Genomic DNA, 20,320 nt, shown 5'->3' on the forward strand with positions numbered 1-20,320 from the left:
CACCCTCGGGCAAGGTGTAGCACCTGTTTAGACCTCCGATCAGGGCCACGTGAATCCATGGGAGCAGGTGGTGGATGGTTGTATGAGCATTTGGTGTATATCACAGGTCCTGGTTATGCGTAGGCAGACAATCTCTGAAGAGTATTGACAATGGCTGGGGTCACCCGTCTTGTACAGACACTGTCCAGAAGAAGACAATGACAAATTACTTCTGTAGAAAACTTTGTCAAGGACACTCATGGTCAAAAGACCATGATTGCCCACGCCATATGACACGGTGCGTAATGATGATGTTGATGATTCTATGAGGTGAGGTTGGACAAGCTAGGACTTTTTTCTATGGAGCAGCGGAGGCTGAGGGGAGATATTGTAGAAAATTATAATTGTATACGAGGCATTGATAGAATGATTCAGCCGCCGACTGAAAATGGGACGTTGAAGAGGGATTGGTCAGTTCATTACAATTCAAGAAATTGAAATGGGGGCCCTGGAACCTGAGAAGAGCTCCTAAGGGGGGTGTCGTGTCCAAAAAAAGGTTGAGAATCACTGGATAGATGGTTAGTATCTTTTTCCCCCAGGACTGAGATGTCTAGTACAAGAGGACATGTATTAAACGTAAGAGAGGGCAAGTATAAAGGAGATATATGCAGTTTTTTACACAGAGGGTTGTGGGGACCAAAATTCACTGCCAGAAGTGGTTGTGGAGGCAGATAGCATACAAGAATTTAAGAGACTATGAGATAAGCATATGAATATGCAGATAATTGTGTGTGTGTGTGTGTGTGTGTGTGTGTGTGTGTGTGTGTGTGTGTGTTGGTGGGGGGAGGGCTGAACCCATGATAGAAGAAGGAAGGTCCATTTCTGGCTCCTGCCCATTCCCTTTATAAATCATGGCGCACAGTGGATGTCACTTCCATCATGGAGACCAGTAGAACATTTCTCCTCATTGGAAAATTGTTCCTCGTCCGAAGGAGATGTGGCATAAACAGGTAACAGGAGGTCAACTCGATTTCACCAGGAAGCAGGAACCTACAATACTTCTCCTAAGCTACAGGGCAGCACAACACTCTGCAGCACCATGCAGACTGGTGAATGAATCACTTGGTCTCCTCTACCCAACTTCAAAGTTCGAAGTAAATTTGTTACCAAAGTACGTGTATATCACCATGGGATTCATTTTCCTGCAGGCATTCACGGTAAGCACAAAGAGACACAATAGAATCAATGAAAATCTGCACACAAACAAAGATGGACAAACAACCAATGCGCAAAAGACAACAAATTGTGCAAATAAAAAGAAAGAAACAAAACAATAATAATAAATAAATGTTGAGAACATCAGAGAGAGTGTAAAGTCAGTGACTTGATCAGATGTGTTAAGTGCTAAATCAGCTTACAGTTTTCGCAAGTTTAAGTTCAAGTTTACGTTCTATTATTATGTTTCCTGCCACATTGTACTGCTGGCCACAAAGACAACAAATTTCATGACATCTGCTGGTGATATTAAACCTGATTTTGATTCTGATTTGAAGTTCAAGTTTAAGTGTAATTGTCCTTCAACCATACATGGAAACCTCTAAATACAGCCAAACAAAACATTGTTCCTCCGAGCCATGGTACAAAACACAATACCCACAGTCACACACTTCAGAAGACACATATACCACATATTTGATAGCAGTATATCATAAACGTCCTTTAGATGTTTCAGAAAGGACAGGGAGGGAGGCAAAAGAGGTGGGGGCGTGGCACTGTTGATCAGAGATAGTGTCATGGCTGCAGAAAAGTAGCAAATCATGGTGGGATTGTCTACTGAGTCTTTGTGGGCAGAAGTTAGAAACAGGAAGGGGTCAATAACTCTACTGGGTGTTTTTTATAGACCACCCAACAGTAACGGACATCGAAGAGCAGATAGAGAGACAGATTCTGGAAAGGTGTAATAATAACAGAGTTGTTGTGGTGGGAGATTTTAATTTCCCAAATATTGATTGGCATGTCCCTAGAGCGAGGGGTTTAGATGGGGTGGAGTTTGTTAGGTGTGTTCAAAAAGGTGTTCTGACATGATATGTAGATAAGCCTACAAGAGGAGAGGCTGTACTCGATCTGGTATTGAGAAATGAACCTGGTCAGGTGTCAGGTCTCTCAGTGGGAGAGCATTTTGGAGACAGTGATCACAGTTCTATCTCCTTTACCATAGCACTGGAGAGGGATAGGAACAGACAAGTTAAGAAAGTGTTTAATTGGAGTAAGGGGAAATATGAGGCTATCAGACAAGAACCTGGAAGCATAAATTGGGAACAGATGTTCTCAGGTAAATGTACGGAAGAAATGTGGCAAATGTTCAGGGGATATTTGCATGGTGTTCTGCATAGGTATGTTCCAATGCGACAGGGAAAGGATGGTAGGGTACAGGAACCGTGGTGTACAAAGGGTGTTGAAAATCTAGTCAAGAAGAAAAGCTTATGAAAAGTTATAAAAACTAAGTAATGATAGAGATCTAGAAGATTACAAGGTTAGCAGGAAGGAGCTTGAGAATGAAATTAGGAGAGCCAGAAGGGGCCATGAGAAGGCCTTGGTGGGCAAGATTAAGGAAAACTCCAAGGCATTCTACAAGTATGCGAAGAGCAAGAGGATAAGGTGTGAGAGAATAGGACCAATCAAGTGTGACAGTGGAAAAGTGTGTATGGAACCGGAGGAGATAGCAGAGATACAATACTTAATGAATACTTTGCTTCAGTATTCACTACGGAAAAGGATCTTGGCGATTGTAGGGATGACTTACAGCAGATTGAAAAGCTTGAGCATATAGGTATTAAGAAAGAGGATGTGCTGGAAGTTTTAGAAAGCATCAAGTTGGATAAGTCACCGGGACCGAATGAGATGTACCCCAGGCTACTGTGGGAAACGAGGGAGGAGATTGCTGAGCCTCTGGCAATGATCCTTGCATCATCAGTAGGGATGGGACAGGTTCCAGAGGATTGGAGGGTTGCGGATTTTGTTCCCTTATTCAAGAAGGGGAGTAGAGATAGCCCAGGAAATTATAGACCAGTGAGTCTTACCTCAGTGGTTGGTAAGCTGATGGAGAAGATCCTGAGAGGCAGGATTTATGAACGTTTGTAGAGGCATAATATAATTAGGAATAATCAGCATGGCTTTGTCAACGGTAGGTCGTACCTCATGAGCCTGATTAAATTTTTTTGAGGATGTGACTAAACACATTGATGAAGGTAGAGCAGTAGATATAGTGTATATGGATTTCAGCAAGGCAGTTGATAAGTACTCCATGCAAGGCTTATTGAGAAAGTAAGGAGGCATGGGATCCAAGGGGACATTGCTTTGTGGATCCAGAACTGGCTTGCCCACTGAAGGCAAAGAGTGGTTGTAGACGGGTCATATTCTGCATGGAGGTCGGTGACCAGTGGTGTGCCTCAGGGATCCGTTCTGGGACCCCTACTCATCGTGATTTTTATAAATGACCTGGATGAGGAAGTGGAGAGATGGGTTAGTAAATTTGCTGATGACACAAAAGTTGGGGGTGTTGTGGATAGTGTGGAGGGCTGTCTGAGGTTACAGCGGGACATTGATAGGATGCAAAACTGGGCTGAGAAGTGGCAGATGGAGTTCAACCCAGATAAGTGTGAGGTGGTTCATTTTGGTAGGTCATATACGGCAGAATATAGTATTAATGGTAAGACCCTTGGCAGTGTGGAGGGATCAGAGGGATCTTGGGGTCTGAGTCCATAAGACACTGAAAGCTGCTATGCAGGTTGACTCTGTGGTTAAAAAAGCATATGGTGCATTGGCCTTCATCAGCCGTGGAATTGAGTTTAAGAGCTGAGAGGTAATATTACAGCTATATAGGACTGTGGTCAGACCCCACTTGGAGTACTGTGCTCAGTTCTGGTCACCTCACTACAGGAAGGATGTGGAAACTATAGAAAGGGTGCAGAGGAGATTTACAAGGATGTTGCCTGGATTGGGGAGCATGCCTTATGAGAATAGGTTGAGTGAACATGGCCTTTTCTCCTTGGAGCAGCAAAGGATGAGAGGTGACCTGATAGAGGTGTTTTAGATGATGAGAGTCATTGATTGGTTGGATAGGCAGAGGCTTTCTCCCAGGGCTGAAATGGCTAGCACGAGAGGGCACAGTTTTAAGGTGCTTGGAAGCAGGTACAGAGGAGGTGTCAGGGGTAAGTTTTTTTTACGCAGAGTGTGGTGAGTGTGTGGAATGGGCTGCCAGCGACGGTGGTGGAGGCGGATACAATAGGGTCTTTTAAGAGATTCCTGGATAGGTACATGGAGCTTAGAAAAATAGAGGGCTATGGGTAACCCTAGGTAATTTCTAAAGTAAATACATGTTTGGCACAGCACTGTGGGCTGAAGGGCCTGTATTGTGCTGTAGGTTTTCTATGTTTCTATGTTTAGTAAACTACAGTCACACAAAAAATAGCCCAAGTTCCTTAGTCCATGAATGTTGCAGTAGTCTGTAGTTGAACACAATACAGCTTGTCTTCTGCCGACTGAACACTGGAGGGCAGCACTGATGCCAGAATGGACGTTGCACCCCACCGACTCCAACACCTCTCTCCTTGGCAGTTGCAAATAGGCAACACTGCGGCTTGAGGCCTACTCTTCTACCAAGCAAACCAGCATGGACTCCCTACCACAGCCCCTCCAGCACCAATTCTGATGCCTCTCTCCTGGACTGTTGCAAACAGGAGATACTAGCCTCGCTGCGACTGAGGCCACGCTGTTGGTCACGCTAATAAACACCACATCAATGCATCCCCTCCTGGCAACTTCAACAGGTGACCTCACAGTCCGAAGGCCTAGTCCTTGCCACAACCGAGGCAACACATCTCCCCAACCGTCTGTCACACCCTCGAACCAGTGAACTAGACTTGCAGCATTCCACAGTACCAATGTCCAACAGGGTCTTGCAATCACAAGAAAAGCAACAGAGACAATCACTGTATCAAATTGCACACACCCTCCATGCACCGACTCTGACCCTCTCCGTCACGGGGAACAACACCAAGTCCAGCTCCTCCACCAACTCCGACTCCTCTCCGTCACAGGGAACAACACCAAGTCCAGCTCCTCTCCGTCACGGAACAACACCAAGCCCAGCTCCTCCACCGACTCTTGACTCCTCTCCGTCACAGGGAACAACACCAAGTCCAGCTCCTCTCCGTCACGGAACAACACCAAGCCCAGCTCCTCCACCAACTCCGACTCCTCTCCGTCACAGGGAACAACACCAAGCCCAGCTCCTCCACCGACTCTTGACTCCTCTCCGTCACAGGGAACAACACCAAGTCCAGCTCCTCTCCATCACAGAACAACACCAAGCCCAGCTCCTCCACCAACTCCGACTCCTCTCCGTCACAGGGAACAACACCAAGTCCAGCTCCTCTCCATCACAGGGAACAACACCAAGTCCAGCTCCTCTCCGTCACAGGGAACAACACCAAGCCCAGCTCCTCCACCGACTCTTGACTCCTCTCCGTCACAGGGAACAACACCAAGTCCAGCTCCTCTCCGTCACAGGGAATAACACCAAGTCCAGCTCCTCTCCGTCACGGAACAACACCAAGCCCAGCTCCTCCACCGACTCTTGACTCCTCTCCGTCACAGGGAACAACACCAAGTCCAGCTCCTCTCCGTCACGGAACAACACCAAGCCCAGCTCCTCCAGGTTCTCCACCAACGAGCAACTCACTGATGGATTACACCTGCAGTACTTTAAGTTCTTTATATCCAGCAGGGTCTTGCAATCACAGAAAATATATTTGGAAAAGACAATAACACCTTTGGTTGGTCCTGTAGAAGTTGCTGTAGCCTTGCATGCCTTCATCTTACCCATAGGGGAGCCATTGCATAGGACATAGGAAATAGAACTCTGCAGCATAGTATGGGAGCTTCAGCCCACAATGTTGTGCGGACCTTTTCACCTACTCTAAGGTCAGTCTAACTCTTCCCTCCCACACGGACCTCCATTTTACTCTCATCCATGTGCCTGTCTAACAGCCTGTTACACAGCCTTAATGTACCTGCCTCTACCACCTCCTCTAGAAGAATGTTCCACACAGCCACCACCCTGTGTGTAAAAAAAACCTACCTCTGACATCCCCCTATACTTCCCTCCAAGCACCTTCAATTTACGCCCCCTGTTATAAGCCATTTCCACCCTGGGGTAAAGTCTCTGGCAATCCAGTTGATCTATGCCTCTATCAAATCGCCTCTCATCCTCCTTCGTTCCCAAAGAGAAAAGCTCGAGCAACCTCAACCTATCCTGATAAGACATGCTCTCTCGTCCAGGTACGTCCTAGTAACTCTCCTCTGCATCCTTTCTATAACCAGGTGACCAAAAGTGAACATATTATTGCAAGTGTAGTCTAACCAGGTTTTATAGAGCTGCAACATAAGCTCGGGGCTCTTGAACTCAATCCCTCCAATGCTCCTTTCAATGAGTAGTAATATGTTGCAAGATACTGGTATTTATTGAAAGTAGCAATTGTTATTTTCAGGTTGTCATCACTTTATGGATGCATTATAAGAACATAAGAAGCAGAAGTGGAAAATATGGCCCACCAAGCCTGCTCTGCCATTCAATAAGATCATGGCTGATCCAGCCATGGACTCAGCCCTGCCTGCCTTTTAATCATAACCCCTTACACACATACTGTGCATGATTTTCTCAAGGTACTGTTTGGGAAGAGGTAAATTTTGGGCTGTCCTGTTTAAGAAATTCAAGAGATTATTGTTTAGGGTAAAGAATTGAACATTAAGGTGAGATTCAATAGGGTTAATTTTTTAAAAAATGAAGTGTATGATGAAATAAACTGAAGCCTACAGACTTTTCTTTGTAGTGTAGGTGACTGGGCTCTAACGTGGTGAATGGCCCCTGAATAGAGCGTGTGGACTTGGTTTAAGTTTCTAGGATACCCTGTGAAATGAGTGATGTTACAGGTGTCAAAAGCGCTGATGACACTTATTATGACAATGGTTCTGCTGGAGTTGATTCTGTTTGAAAGCAATCACTTAAGTTCAGAGGTGAATCATTCTGCTTCCCTTTCCCAGATTCATTTTCTACTCTCTCTGTGATCTATCCCTTCCAATTTCCATCATCCACTTCCTCATTCCTTCCTTTGCTATGCTTTTTCTTACATTCCTTCCCTGTTTGTTGACTTCTTTTATTATTTTTATTTCTCGCACCTTCCCTCATTCCTTCCTCAAAAGATTAGGATTCAATCCTGGGTGAGTGTTTAAAATCCTGTTCTTGGAGACACAGTTGCCAAGAGAGACTGGTGCAAGAGTCTGAACCTGGATACTTCTGTCTTCTGATTAGCAAAATTTACCCCTGGACTCTCAAACCTTCTGGAACGTGTTAAGTTGACTAATTTTGTGCTGGGGTGGAAAGATTTCACTTTCTTGGTACTTTCCTTTCCTTCATTCAGGTATTTAGTGCTGGAACATGTGTCTGGAGGGGAATTGTTCGATTACCTCGTCAAAAAGGGAAGACTGACACCAAAAGAAGCTCGCAAGTTTTTCCGACAAATTATATCTGCACTGGATTTCTGTCATAGTCACTCCATCTGGTAGGGAAACATTTTTATTGATGTGAAGGTCCTCTTGTTATTTTTCCTTTCTCTGAGGTATGGATCACCCACTCTGTTGGGGTTCGTTTTACTGGAGAATAGCTCCAACTCTTTAGCAAGGCCCCACATGGGTGGTTGGTCAAGAAGGTTCAGTCGCTTGGCATTCAGAGTGAGGTAGTAAATTAGATTAGACTTTGGCTTTGTGGGAGAAGCCAGAGAGTGGTAGTAGATGGTTGTCTCTCTGACTGGAGGCCTGTGATTAATGGTGTACCACAGGGATCGGTACTGGGTCCATTGTTGTTTGTCATTTATATCAACAGTCTGGATGACAATGTGGTAAATTGGATCAGCAAATTTGCGAATGACACCTAGATTGTATAGGAAGGGTACTAAGCTTGTAGCTAGTTCTGGTAAAATGGTCTGAAAAATGGGAGATGGAATTTAATGAAGATAAGCATGAGGTATTGCACTTTACGAGGGCGATGTCTCGCACAGTGAGTTTTAGGGCACTGAGGGGTGTGGCAGAACAGAGAGATCTGGGAATACAGGTCCATAATCCTTTGAAAGTGGTGTCAGAGGTAAACAGGACCATATGGAAGGCGTTTGGCACATTAGGCTTCATGAATCAAAGTACTGAGTACTGAAAATAGGATGTGATGTTGAAGTTATATAAGATGTTGGTGAGGCCAAATCTGGAGTATTGTGTGGAATTCTGATCACCTGCCTACAGGTAAAATATCAATAACGTTGAAAAAGTACAGAGAATTTACAAGGATGTTGCTGGGACTTCAGAACCTGAGTTACAGGGTGGGACTTTATTCCCTGGAGCGCAAGAGAATGTCAAGCGATTTGATAGAGGTAGGAAAAATTATGAGGGGTATGGATAGGGTTAATGCAAGCAGGATTTTTCCACTGAGGTTGGGCGGCACTAGAGCTAGAGGTTGTAGGTAAAGGGTGAAAAAGGGGGAATTTGAGCGCGAACTTCTTCAGTCAGTGGGTGGTTTGAGTGTGAAATGAGCTGCCAGCAGAAGTGGCGAATGCTGGTTCGATTGCAGCACTCGGGAGAAATTAAATGGATGGGAGAAATTTGGAGGAACATGATCTGGGTGCAAGTAGGTGGGACTGGGCAGATGAAGAACTTAGCATGGACTAGATGGGCAGAAGGGCCTGCTTCTGTTCTTTGATTTCCTCTAACTTTATATCTGTGCTTTTTATCTCCCACGTAAGTTGGGGTGAACCCATTAAGTGCAGGATACTGTTATTGTTGAAACCCTGAGGACATGAGTTGGGACTTGACTTACCCAGATCAGGGTGACACATCTCAATCGGGAAGTTAATTAATGCATTTGTTAAATCGGTTTATTATTGTTGCATGTACTGAGGTAAGCAAAAAATGTTGCTTTGCATGCAATGCACGCGGATCATTTCATCACATCAGTACATTGAGATGGTAATCCGAGGCAGTATCGGGTTTATTATCAGTGATAGATATTGTGAAATGTTTTGTTTTGTGGCAGCAGTACAGGGAAAAACATAAAAAATTTCTAAGTTACAATAAGAAAAATACTTTAAAAATAGTGCAAAATAGTGATGCAGTGTTCGTGGATCATTCAAAACTCTGATGGTGGAGGAGAAGATGTTCCTAAAATATCTTCAGGCTCTTGTACCTCCTCCATAATGGTAGTAATGAGAACAGGGCATGTCCTGGATGGTGAGGGTCTTTCGTGATGGATGCCACTGGCCATCTATTTTGTCTGCTGAGGGAGTTTTCCGCCATCATCCTGGTAGCGGTGTACATTGCACCTCAGGCCAACATCGGGCAGGCTCTGGAGGAGTTCAACAACTGTGCACACTGATGCCTTCTCTATCATTGCGGGAGATTTCAATCAGGCCAGCTTGAAAAATTCTCTGAACAACTACCACCAACGTATCACCTGTGGAAGCAGAGGAGGCAACACACTTGACCACTGTTATACCACCATCAAGACTGCTTGCCATGCCATCCTGTGCCCACTCTTGGGTAAGTCTGATCACCTGTCTGTACTTCTACTCTCAGCGTAAAAGCAGAATCTAAAAACCTGATGCAGTCTGCAAGAGAACTGCGACTTGGGAGAAGATTTGTTTTCCAGAAAGACAATGACCTCAGGCTTAAAGCCACTGCTACACAGGAATGGCTTAAAAACAAAAATGTTAACGTCCTAGGGTGGCCAAGTCAGAGTCCAGACCTCAATCCAATTGAGAATTTGTGGCTGAACTTGAAAAGGGCTGTTTACTCATGATCCCCATGCAATTTTACAGAGCTTGAGCAGTTTTGTAAAGAAGTATGGGAAAAAGTTGCTGTGTCTTGATGTGCAAAGCTGATAGAGACATATCCACACAAAATGCTGGAGGAACTCAGCAGGCCAGGCAGCATCTATGGAAAAGAATGCAGTCAATGTTTTGGGCTGAGAACCATCAGCAGAACCCAACCAGCTCTTAAGATTCTCGTTCATCATGTCTACTAGGGCAATCTCATGCCTTCTTTTAGCCCTCCCGATTTCCTTCTTGTTTTCTCTTGCATTTCTTATATTCCATAAGTGCTTCATTTGTTCCTACCTGCCTATACTGGCTATGCATCTCTTTTATTTCTTAACCAGGGCCTCAATATCTCTTGAAACCAATGTTCCCTAAACCTGTTATCTTTACCTTTTATTCTTACAGGTGCATACAAGCTTTGTACTTTCAAAATTTGACTTTTGAATGCCTCCCACTTAACCCCCTGTCCCAATCCACACTTGCCAGATCCTTTCTGATACCATCAAAATTGGCCTTTCTCCAATTTATCATCTCAACCCTTTTCCATATTTGCTTTGAAACTAATGGCATTGTGATCACTAGATGGAAAGTGTTCCCCTATACAAGCTTCTGACACCTGTCCTGTCTCAGTCCCTAATAGCAGATCCAGTACTGCACACTCATTCTTTGGGACATTTCAAGTCAAGTCACTTTTTATTGTCATTTCCACCATAACTGCTGGTACAGTACACGGTAAAAACGAGACATTTTTCAGGACCATGGTGTTACATGAAACAATACAAAAACTACACTGAACTACGTAAAACAACACAAAAACTAAACTAGACTAAAGACCTACCCAGGATTACATAAAGTGCACAAAACAGTGCAGGCATTACAGTAAATAATAAACAAGACAATTGCGTGCTGATGAAGGAAACTTTCCTGAACGTATATGACAAACTCAATCCCATCTCGTCCTTTTGCAGTATGGGAGTCCCAGTCAATATGTGGAAAGTTAAAATCACCAACTATAACAACATTAATGTTTCTTGCAGCAGTCTGCATTCTCTGTATAAATTTGTTCCTCTAAATCCCACAAACTGTTGGGTGGTAATATAGCCCCATTACCTTCCTTATTTCTCAGTTCCAGCCATAGTGCCTCACGAGATGAGTTATCTAGTCTGTCCTGACTGAGTACTGCCATGACCTTGTCCCTGACTAGTAACGTCGCCCCTGCTCCTTTAATCCCTCCCGCTCTGCCGCATCTGAAACAATGGAACCCCGGAATACTGAACTGCCAGTCCTGCCCCTCCAGCAACCAAGTCTCAGTAATTGCTACAATATTATAATTCCACGTGCTGATCCATGTCCTGAGCTCATCTGCCTTTCCTACACTACTTCTTGCATTGAAATATACACAGCTCAGGACAATGGTCGCACCATGCTCAACCTTTTGATTCCTGACTTTTGTCTAAAGTCTTTACAACATCTGATTCCACAATCTCTCCACTCTGGTTCCCATCCACCTGTAACTCTATCTTAAACCCTACAGTGCAGCATCCAGCAAAGCTTCCCACTAGGATATTAGTCTCCCTCCAGTTCAGGTGCAAACTGTCTCTTCAGTACAGGTTCCATCTTCCCTGGAAGACAGCCCAATGATCCAAAAATCTTATTCTAACTAACCTCCTAAACTAACTCATTAGCCATGTGTTAAACTGAATGATCTTCCTGTTTCTGGCCTCACTACCACATGGCATGGGTAATGATCCTGAGATCATAACCCTGAAGGTCCTGCCCTTTAACTTAGCACCTAACTCCCTGAACTGACTTTGAAGAACCTCGTCACTCTTCCTACCTATATCATTGGTACCTACATGAACTGCAACCTCTGGCTGTTCTCCTGCCCACCTAAGAATGCTAAGGACTTGATCTGAGATGTCTCAGACCCTGGCACCTGGGAGGCAACACCAACTGGGAATCTTGTTCTCATCCACAGAACCTCCTTTCTGTTCCCCTAACTAACGAACCCCCTCTCACCACAGCTCCTCTCTTCTCTGCCCTTCACTTCTGAGTCACAAAGCCGGACTCGGTACCAGAGGCCTGACTGCTGTAACTTTCCTCTGCTAGGTCACTCCCCCAACAGTGGATACTGTTGTGGAGGGGGATAGCCACAGGGGTACTCTGTACTGTCTGTTTAATCCCTGTCCCCTTCCTCACTGTCACCCATTTTCCTGTGTCCTGCACCTAGGGTGTAACAATCTCTCTGCGTGACTTACCTATCATCCCCTCAGCCACCCAGTTGCAGCTCCAACTCCTTAATGCAAAGTGTTAGAAGCGGCAGCTGGATGCACTTCTCGCAGATGTAGCTATCAGGGACACTGAAGGTCTCCCTGCCTTCCCACATCCCGCAAGAGGAGCATTCCACTATCCTGCCTGGTATCCCGACCGTTCTAACTGAGGAAATATAAAAAAGGGAAAACAATAACCTGTGGGGAAAAAACATAGCAACAGTTTTTTTGCCTTCTCCCACTGAAGATTCACCTCGCTGAAACCTTTTGAGCTAAAGCCTCTAACACTGTCCACTCCAATGATAGCCACTCCAACAATGAGTCCCTGCTTGTCCCTGGCTTATGAGCTCTGCTTATCCTTGGCTTATTTTAATTTGTTCTTGGCAATCAATTGCAATCGCTCATTGGCTGCTGCTCAAAACACCAGACTGCCACAAGTTGATGCCTTATGTACTCAGTTGGCTAACTTGAGTGGGCTACATCTTCTCATGCTTCAGATCTCTGATTGATAGCTGCTCAAAATGAAAACCTGCTGACAATCGATACTGGCACACCTCAAGGATGTAAGCCCATTGCTGTACTCTCTCTATACTCATGACTTCATGGCTAGGCACAGCTCGAAAGCATCTATGAACTTGCCGATGACACAGCTATTATTGGCAGAATTTCAGATGATGACGACGAGGCGTACAGGGGTGAGATATATCAGCTGGTTGAGTGGTGTCACAGCAACAACCTTGCACTTGGGTTGGTAAGACCAAAGCATTTATTGTGGACTTCAGAAAGGGTAAGATGAGCGAACACACACCAGTTCTCACTGAGGAATCAGAAGTGGAAAGGGTGAGCAGCTTCAAGTTCCAGAGTGTCAATATCTCTGAGATCTGTCCCAACATATTCTTAACCTTGTGCTTCGGCAGTCTGAGGTACCCATTGGCTTCAAGCAGGCTTCAATTATACCAGTGCCTGAGAAGAACATGCTAACCTTTCTCAACTACTCTATTCTGCATTGTGATTGTTTTACCTTATTTTCAGTGCACTGTGTGATGACTTGATTTGTACAAACAGTTTGCAAGACAAGCTCTTCACTGCATTTTGGTGCATGGGACAATAATAAACCAATACCAGTACGCATCATTTAAAACTAGGATATCCAGAAATTCCTTCTTGCAGAGGGTGGTGAATCTCCAGAACCCTTTCCCCCAGATCTTTGCAGGGATGGGTCATTTGAAATTGAGATATATTTTTGACAGATCAGGGAACTGAGGCGATCTGGCATAGAAGTGGAGATGAGGGCTGGGAGAGATCAGTCATGATCGTATTGAATGGTAGGCCAGGCTTAAGGGACCAATTAGCCTACTCTTGCACCTTGTGTCTGATAAGCCTTTGTTTACTTTTTGCGTACTAGCTCAGTGAGATAGGGAGTAAGCCAACTTCAGATTGATGAGATTTCAGGTTTATTTATCACATGTACATTCTAAGGGTATCTTAAACGTCACTAATGTACCTGCCTCTACCAACACCCCTGGCAGAGTGTTCCATATGCCTACCTACCACCCTCTGTGTAAAAAAAAAAGCTGCCTCTGATCTCCCCCCTACACATTCCACCTTCTGCTGTCCACTGTCAGTTCTGCTACCGGTAACTTTGAATCAGAATCAGTTTATTATCACTAACGGATGTCGTCAAATCTGTTGTTTTGGGGCAGCAGTACAGTGCAATGCAAACAAATACCATAAATTACAGTGAGAAATATATATATATATATAAAGTTAAATTAAATTAGCAGTGCCAAAAGGAGAGCAAAAATAGTCGGTAGTGTTCATAGGTTCATTGTCCTTGCAGAAGTCAGACGGTAAAAAGCTGTTCCGAAAACATGAAGTTGTGTATCTTCAGGCTCCTGTATCTCCTCCCTGGTGGTAGTAGTAAGAAGAGTACGTGAACTGGGTGGTAAGGGTCCTCGATATTAGTTGTCACCTTTTTGAGGCATTGCCTTTTGAAGATGGTCTGAGTGCTGGGAAAGCTAGTGGCCATGCTGGAGCTTGCTGCGTTTACAATCCTCTGCAGCTGTTTCTGATCCTGCGCAGTGGCCCCTCGTACCATTCAGTGATGCAACAGGTTAAAATCCTCTCCATGCTACAATTGTGGAGATTTGCTCAGGTCTTTGTTGCCGTACCAAATCTTCTCAAACCTCACATGAAGATGGGCTGCTGGTGTGTGTCTTTCACAGTTGCATCAATGGATCTTCAGAGACGTGGACACCCCAGATCTTGAAACTGCTCACCCTTTCCACTGCTGAGCCCTTGCTGAGGACACCCCACCCACTCCGAGTGAGTTCCTCACTGCATTGAGGAAGAACGGGCACTGTTAGGGGGAGTCAGGAAAGAATGAGAGTGCAGGAGAGGCAGGAGAGGTTGCAAATCAGTGAGACCAGAGCTCGAGGCCTGGAGTTCAGATATCAGCGGGTCCTTGTGTCAACTCAAGGTCTAAGGCCTGAGGGTTGAATCAGAGGACTAGAAGTTGAGGCTCGGGGTCTGCAGATCTCTGCGAGTCCAATGGGGTAGTCGAAGGCTCAATGCCTGCAGCTCCAAGTCAAGTCCTCTGGAGGCTGAAGAAAAGGGCCTGTCTTGGGGTTTGAGGATAGTCTATGTGCGTGGGTGGGGAGGAGGAGCTGGGCTTGTTGTTGTTTTGTTGTTCAGCATGTTCTGTTTTACTCTGTTCTTTGTGGTTTTGCCCAGTATAGTGGGCAGGCTATGTTGGTGCTGGAATGTGTGATGACATTTGCAGGCTGATCCCTTGAAACGATGCATTTCACTGTATGTTTCAAGGTACATGAGATAAATAAACTTCAATCTTGAACAAGTAACATAAATAAGTGCCGAGAGGAGGTGGGGGAAATCTGATGGATGAGAACCATCTAATGATTGACTACAGGGAGATGCAGCGGGAGGACACAGAGAGAGACCATGATTACTTGTCAACGCACTAAGGGGTGTCATTAGTGACCAGGAGCTGGGTTTTTTTGTCTCAATTCAAATGTCATATCTCGTTAAAAGTCTGAATCAATGCTCAAGAGACCTAAAGATATCTGGAAGATTGCTGCAGGTTTTTGATCTTGGACAAAGCCAATTAGACAGTATCTGCCCATTGAATGCGGCCCTCATTTCCTTTTCATCAGAGCCGTAGGTGCACAGAGTCATACAGCCCTCCAGACCAAGACGTCTAAATGAGCTACTCTGATTTGCCCCCATTTGGTCCACGTCCCTCTAACCCAGGGGTTCATTGGACCCCTTACTTAATGGTATTGGTCCAAGGCATTAAAAAGGTTGGGAATGACTGCTCTAAACTTTTCCTGTCCACATACCTGTCCAAGTGTCTTCAAAATGTCAGAATTTTACCTGCCTTTTCCACTTCCCCCTCTCATCCATCACCCTTTGTGTGAAGATGTTGCCCCTCATGTTCCTGTTAAACCTCCCCCCCCCCGCCACACCTTAAACCTGTGCCCTCTAGTCTTGGATTCCTTTGGATGTTGCCAGGACTGGAGGACCTGAGTCATAAGGAAACATTGAATAGGTTAGGACTTTATTCCATTTTGTCACGAACCCCGTGACGGGAATAAAGAACCAGCAGAAATGGAAAACACTTTGGAGTCCAGTATTGCTAGTAACTAATAATATTTATTAGTAACTTGGCAATACAGTAATATAAATGTAGATAAATCAAGCAGGTTAGCAACGATTATATATATATATAAGTAAGTATATCAGTAAGTGTGGAAATATATGTATGAAAAACCAAGCTTCTTTAAGTCTAGGGGTAAAAAGATACAGTCTTACGATGATGAGTAAAGTTCAGTTCAGTTCAGTTCGTGGTATTGAGTTGAGTAGTGATGGAGAGAGAGAGAGGGAGGGATTTGAGTCTTCAGGTGAACTGATGTTGTCGATCTTCTCGTTGTCCTCCGAAATACTTTAAAAGTCACTGACTGTGACTTCAACAAAGGGGACCGGTTTTCTGTGGTGGAGCTATCACCCAGGCAAGGGTGGACACGTGGACAACTCCCCACCGGTCACTGCCTTTTCTTTTCACTGCAAGAGCCACTGATCATTCTGCCTGATCGATCCTCCAAAAACCCACATTTTCTGCGGGCACAACAAAGCTCATTCAGTGTCCAAAACATGTGTCTAAGGTCTATCATCCGACCTTCTGTTTTATCTTCCCGTGCTGAGCATCAACTGTCTCTCAAATAACTCCTCCTCCCTTTGTCTGTGTAAGAAATGTACAAGCATGCCATGTCCTTTGGAAGAATCAACACACTGCTGAAAAATCATAACATCAGTTGTCCATCAAATAACGCCCCTACGGTCACCATAGTAACTTACGAGCTGCTTGGTGCTGTCTCCAGCTCAGCAGAAATCCAAAAGTTAGCCAGTTCTTTCTCGTGCCTTAAAGTGATAGTCCAACAGTTAGTCTTCATCTCTCTCTCTCTTTCAAAACAACATGTCGGTGTTAAATAACTCTCTGTCTCTCTTCAAAAGCACAGTTCATAGGGGTAATTCAGGAGCCCATCACACTTGGAATGTTGAAGATTGAGGGAAATTTGATCGAGATATACAGAATTATGAGTGGAATAGAGAGGGTAAATGCAAGCAGCATTTTCCACTGAGGTTGGGTGGGACTACCAAGATGATACTGATCGAGATAAGGTTTGTAAAGATTAGCTTTATTTGTCACAGTGAAATGTGTTCTTTGTTTTAATGACCAATATGTGCTAGAGCAGCCTGCTAGTGTTGTCTCACTTCTGCCAACATAGCATACCCACAGCTTACTAACCCTAACACAGCATACCCACAGCTTACTAACCCTAACCCAGCGCACCCACAGCTTACTAACCCTAACACAGCATACCCATAGCTTACTAACCCTAACACAGCATACCCATAGCTTACTAACCCTAAGGTAGCATACCCACAGCTTACTAACCCTAACACAGCATACCCACAACTTACTAACCCTAACACAGCATACCCATAGCTTACTAACCCTAACCCTAACCCTAACCCACCCACAGCTCACTAACCCTAACACAGCATACCCACAGCTTACTAACCCTAACACAGCATACCCATAGCTTACTAACCCTAAGGTAGCATACCCACAGCTTACTAACCCTAACACAGCATACCCACAACTTACTAACCCTAACACAGCATACCCATAGCTTACTAACCCTAACCCTAACCCTAACCCACCCACAGCTCACTAACCCTAACACAGCATACCCACAACTTACTAACCCTAACGCAGCCCACCCACAGCTTACTAACCCTAACCCTAACCCTAACCCACCCACAGCTTACTAACCCTAAGGCAGCGCACCCACAGCTTACTAACCCTAACGCAGCGCACCCATAGCTTACTAACCCTAACACAGCATACCCATAGCTTACTAACCCTAACACAGAATACCCATAACTTACTAACCCTAAGGTAGAATACCCACAGCTTACTAACCCTAACGCAGCCCACCCACAGCTTACTAACCCTAACCCTAACCCTAACCCACCCACAGCTTACTAACCCTAACACAGCATACCCATAGCTTACTAACCCTAACACAGAATACCCACAGCTTACTAACCCTAACGCAGTGCACCCACAGCTTACTAACCCTAACGCAGCCCACCCACAGCTTACTAACCCTAACCCTAACACAGCATACCCACAGCTTACTAACCCTAACACAGCATACCCACAGCTTACTAACCCTAAGGCAGCGCACCCACAGCTTACTAACCCTAACGCAGCGCACCCACAGCTTACTAACCCTAACACAGCATATCCACAGCTTACTAACCCTAACACAGCGCACCCACAGCTTACTAACCCTAACACAGCATACCCACAGCTTACTAACCCTCAGGTAGCACACCCACAGCTCACTAACCCTAACACAGCATACCCACAACTTACTAACCCTAACGCAGCCCACCCACAGCTTACTAACCCTAACCCTAACCCTAACCCACCCACAGCTTACTAACCCTAACCCTAACCCTAACCCACCCACAGCTTACTAACCCTCAGGTAGCATACCCACAGCTCACTAACCCTAACTAACCTGTTCATCTTTGGAGTGCAGAGCGATGCTCATCTTAGGGCATCCATTTGCCCACTTTTGTCCCTTATCTCTCTACACCTTTCCTGTAGATTGTGTCTGCCCAACACCTTTAAATGTTTTTTTATTGTACCTGTCTTAACCACTTCCTCACATAGCTATTCCATATACTCACCTCCCTCTGAGTGAAGAAGTTGCCCCTCTGGTCCCTTTTTAATCTCTCCACTCATCTTAAACCTATGCTCCCTAGTTTTTGATTTCCTTTCCTTGGGAAAGTACTATTGTTTCTGAATATTCACCCTATCTATACCCCTTGTGATTACATATGATTACGTAGATCACCCCTCATCCTTCTAACACTTGTCTGCTCACCTGTTCCCTATGACTCATGGGGAGAGGGTATGGGAGTACCCTATCGATTAGGGTATGGGAGTACCCTATTGATCACAGTCATCTGTAGGGGTAGCACCTCTGGTGAAGGGGCTTGTCGTGTCCACCCTGGGGCAGCTCCCTCACCTTCGATCTCCACCAGACACTCAGTTCTCACCTGTGTCTCCAAGTAGCTGTTTGCACGTGACAGCGATAAACCCCAGGTCACTGCTTTGACCGGCGGGCTAAACCAGCTGGGGTAGCCGGTGGGCCTCATACCCCGGTGAGAGAGGGACATGCCTGTCCTAGCCTGGGAAGTCAGCTCTGGGGCACTGGGCGGATGAGGTCAACAGTGCCATCTAATGGCCAGGAGGCTCGGCAATGCTCTGTGAAGAACGAAGGACACGACAAGGCACTGAAGAAGTCCACAGTGAACAAGGAAGATCCCAGTTGTGACACTTGTTCATATCAGTGGACCCGGACCTCCAAGGTTGAGAGAATGGAACTGCCCCAGTGCAACAGCTTTACCACTTTAAAAACTCTCCCAAACAGGTTTCACATGATGGGCACCCACCACATTTCCATGATCCTACCCAATCTATTTATTGTAAAACTCTGATAGTGACAGCCCAGCATCTGGTTACCTCACTAGTCTGGAATGTGAGCTGGGAGTGTTGGGTGCTGGCAGGGTGGGCGGTTGGAATGAAGGATCCAGAGGGCGGCTTGATATTTCGGCTGGAGCTGAGATGAAGATCCAAAACTGCAGCGGTTGGGAATGTGGATTCCCCACGGGACTGACTGGAAAATTTAGCCTGCTGTGTGACATGTAAAATAGTGAGATAAAAGTGTGTTATATAACATCCAGAGAACCTGCTGGTCTGGCATCACCAAAGACCCAAGGTGCCATATTAGTTCAAGTAAGTTCAAAGCAGCATCAGGGACCCACCACCCAGGACATGCTCTCTTTTCACTGCTGCCATCAGGAAGAAGGTACAGGAGCCTCAGGACTCACACATCCTGGTTCGGGAGCAGTTATTAACCCACAATCATCAGGCACTTGAACCAAAGGGTAACCTCACTCGCTCCATCACCATTATGTTCCCACAACCTTTGGTCTCTCTTTCAAGGACTCTACAACTAATTTTCTCGATGTCTGTTGCTTACGCATTTATTATTTTTATCATTTTCTATTTGCACAGTTTGTTGTCTTTTGTACATTGGTTGTTGTCTTTTGCACATTGGTTGTTGTCCGTCCTGTTGGGGGCAGTCTTTCATTGATCCTATTGGGGTTATGGATTTACCGTGAATGCCCACAAGAAAACACATCTCCTCAGGGTTGTATATGGTGATATATATGTACTTTGATAATAAATTTACTTTGAACTCGGTACCAGCAGTTACACACAGCGCAGGACACACAATTCCTAGAGTAATAAACATACAGTTACGAATATAATAATTGATCCCAAGCCTCTGAGTGTCATGCCCTGTAGATTGATGGGGCATGGGATGTTATTGGCAATAGAAGCCTGCAGCAGTCTGATTATCATGTGCTAGTGCAGCCATGGGTAAACGGAACCCAGCATGTCTTCTACCGAGCGAACACTGGAGGGCAGCACTGGTGTCATCTACCGAGCGAACACTGGAGGGCAGCACTGATGGGAGGGGCCAGCCT

At 45.3% G+C, this 20,320-nt stretch overlaps 1 protein-coding gene across 3 annotated transcripts in view; it reads left to right on the plus strand.

The window, feature by feature from the left end:
- Positions 1-20,320, plus strand: part of LOC134353873 (serine/threonine-protein kinase BRSK2-like) — a 288,528-nt gene that overhangs the window by 206,218 nt on the left and 61,990 nt on the right. For all 3 annotated transcript variants that reach the window (XM_063062367.1, XM_063062369.1, XM_063062368.1), the window contains one exon: positions 7,461-7,601. In XM_063062367.1, coding sequence (XP_062918437.1) covers positions 7,461-7,601 — 141 coding nt within the window. The remainder of the gene's footprint in view (positions 1-7,460; positions 7,602-20,320) is intronic.

This window comes from Mobula hypostoma, chromosome 11, assembly GCF_963921235.1.
Source record: "Mobula hypostoma chromosome 11, sMobHyp1.1, whole genome shotgun sequence".
Taxonomy (NCBI): domain Eukaryota; kingdom Metazoa; phylum Chordata; class Chondrichthyes; order Myliobatiformes; family Myliobatidae; genus Mobula; species Mobula hypostoma.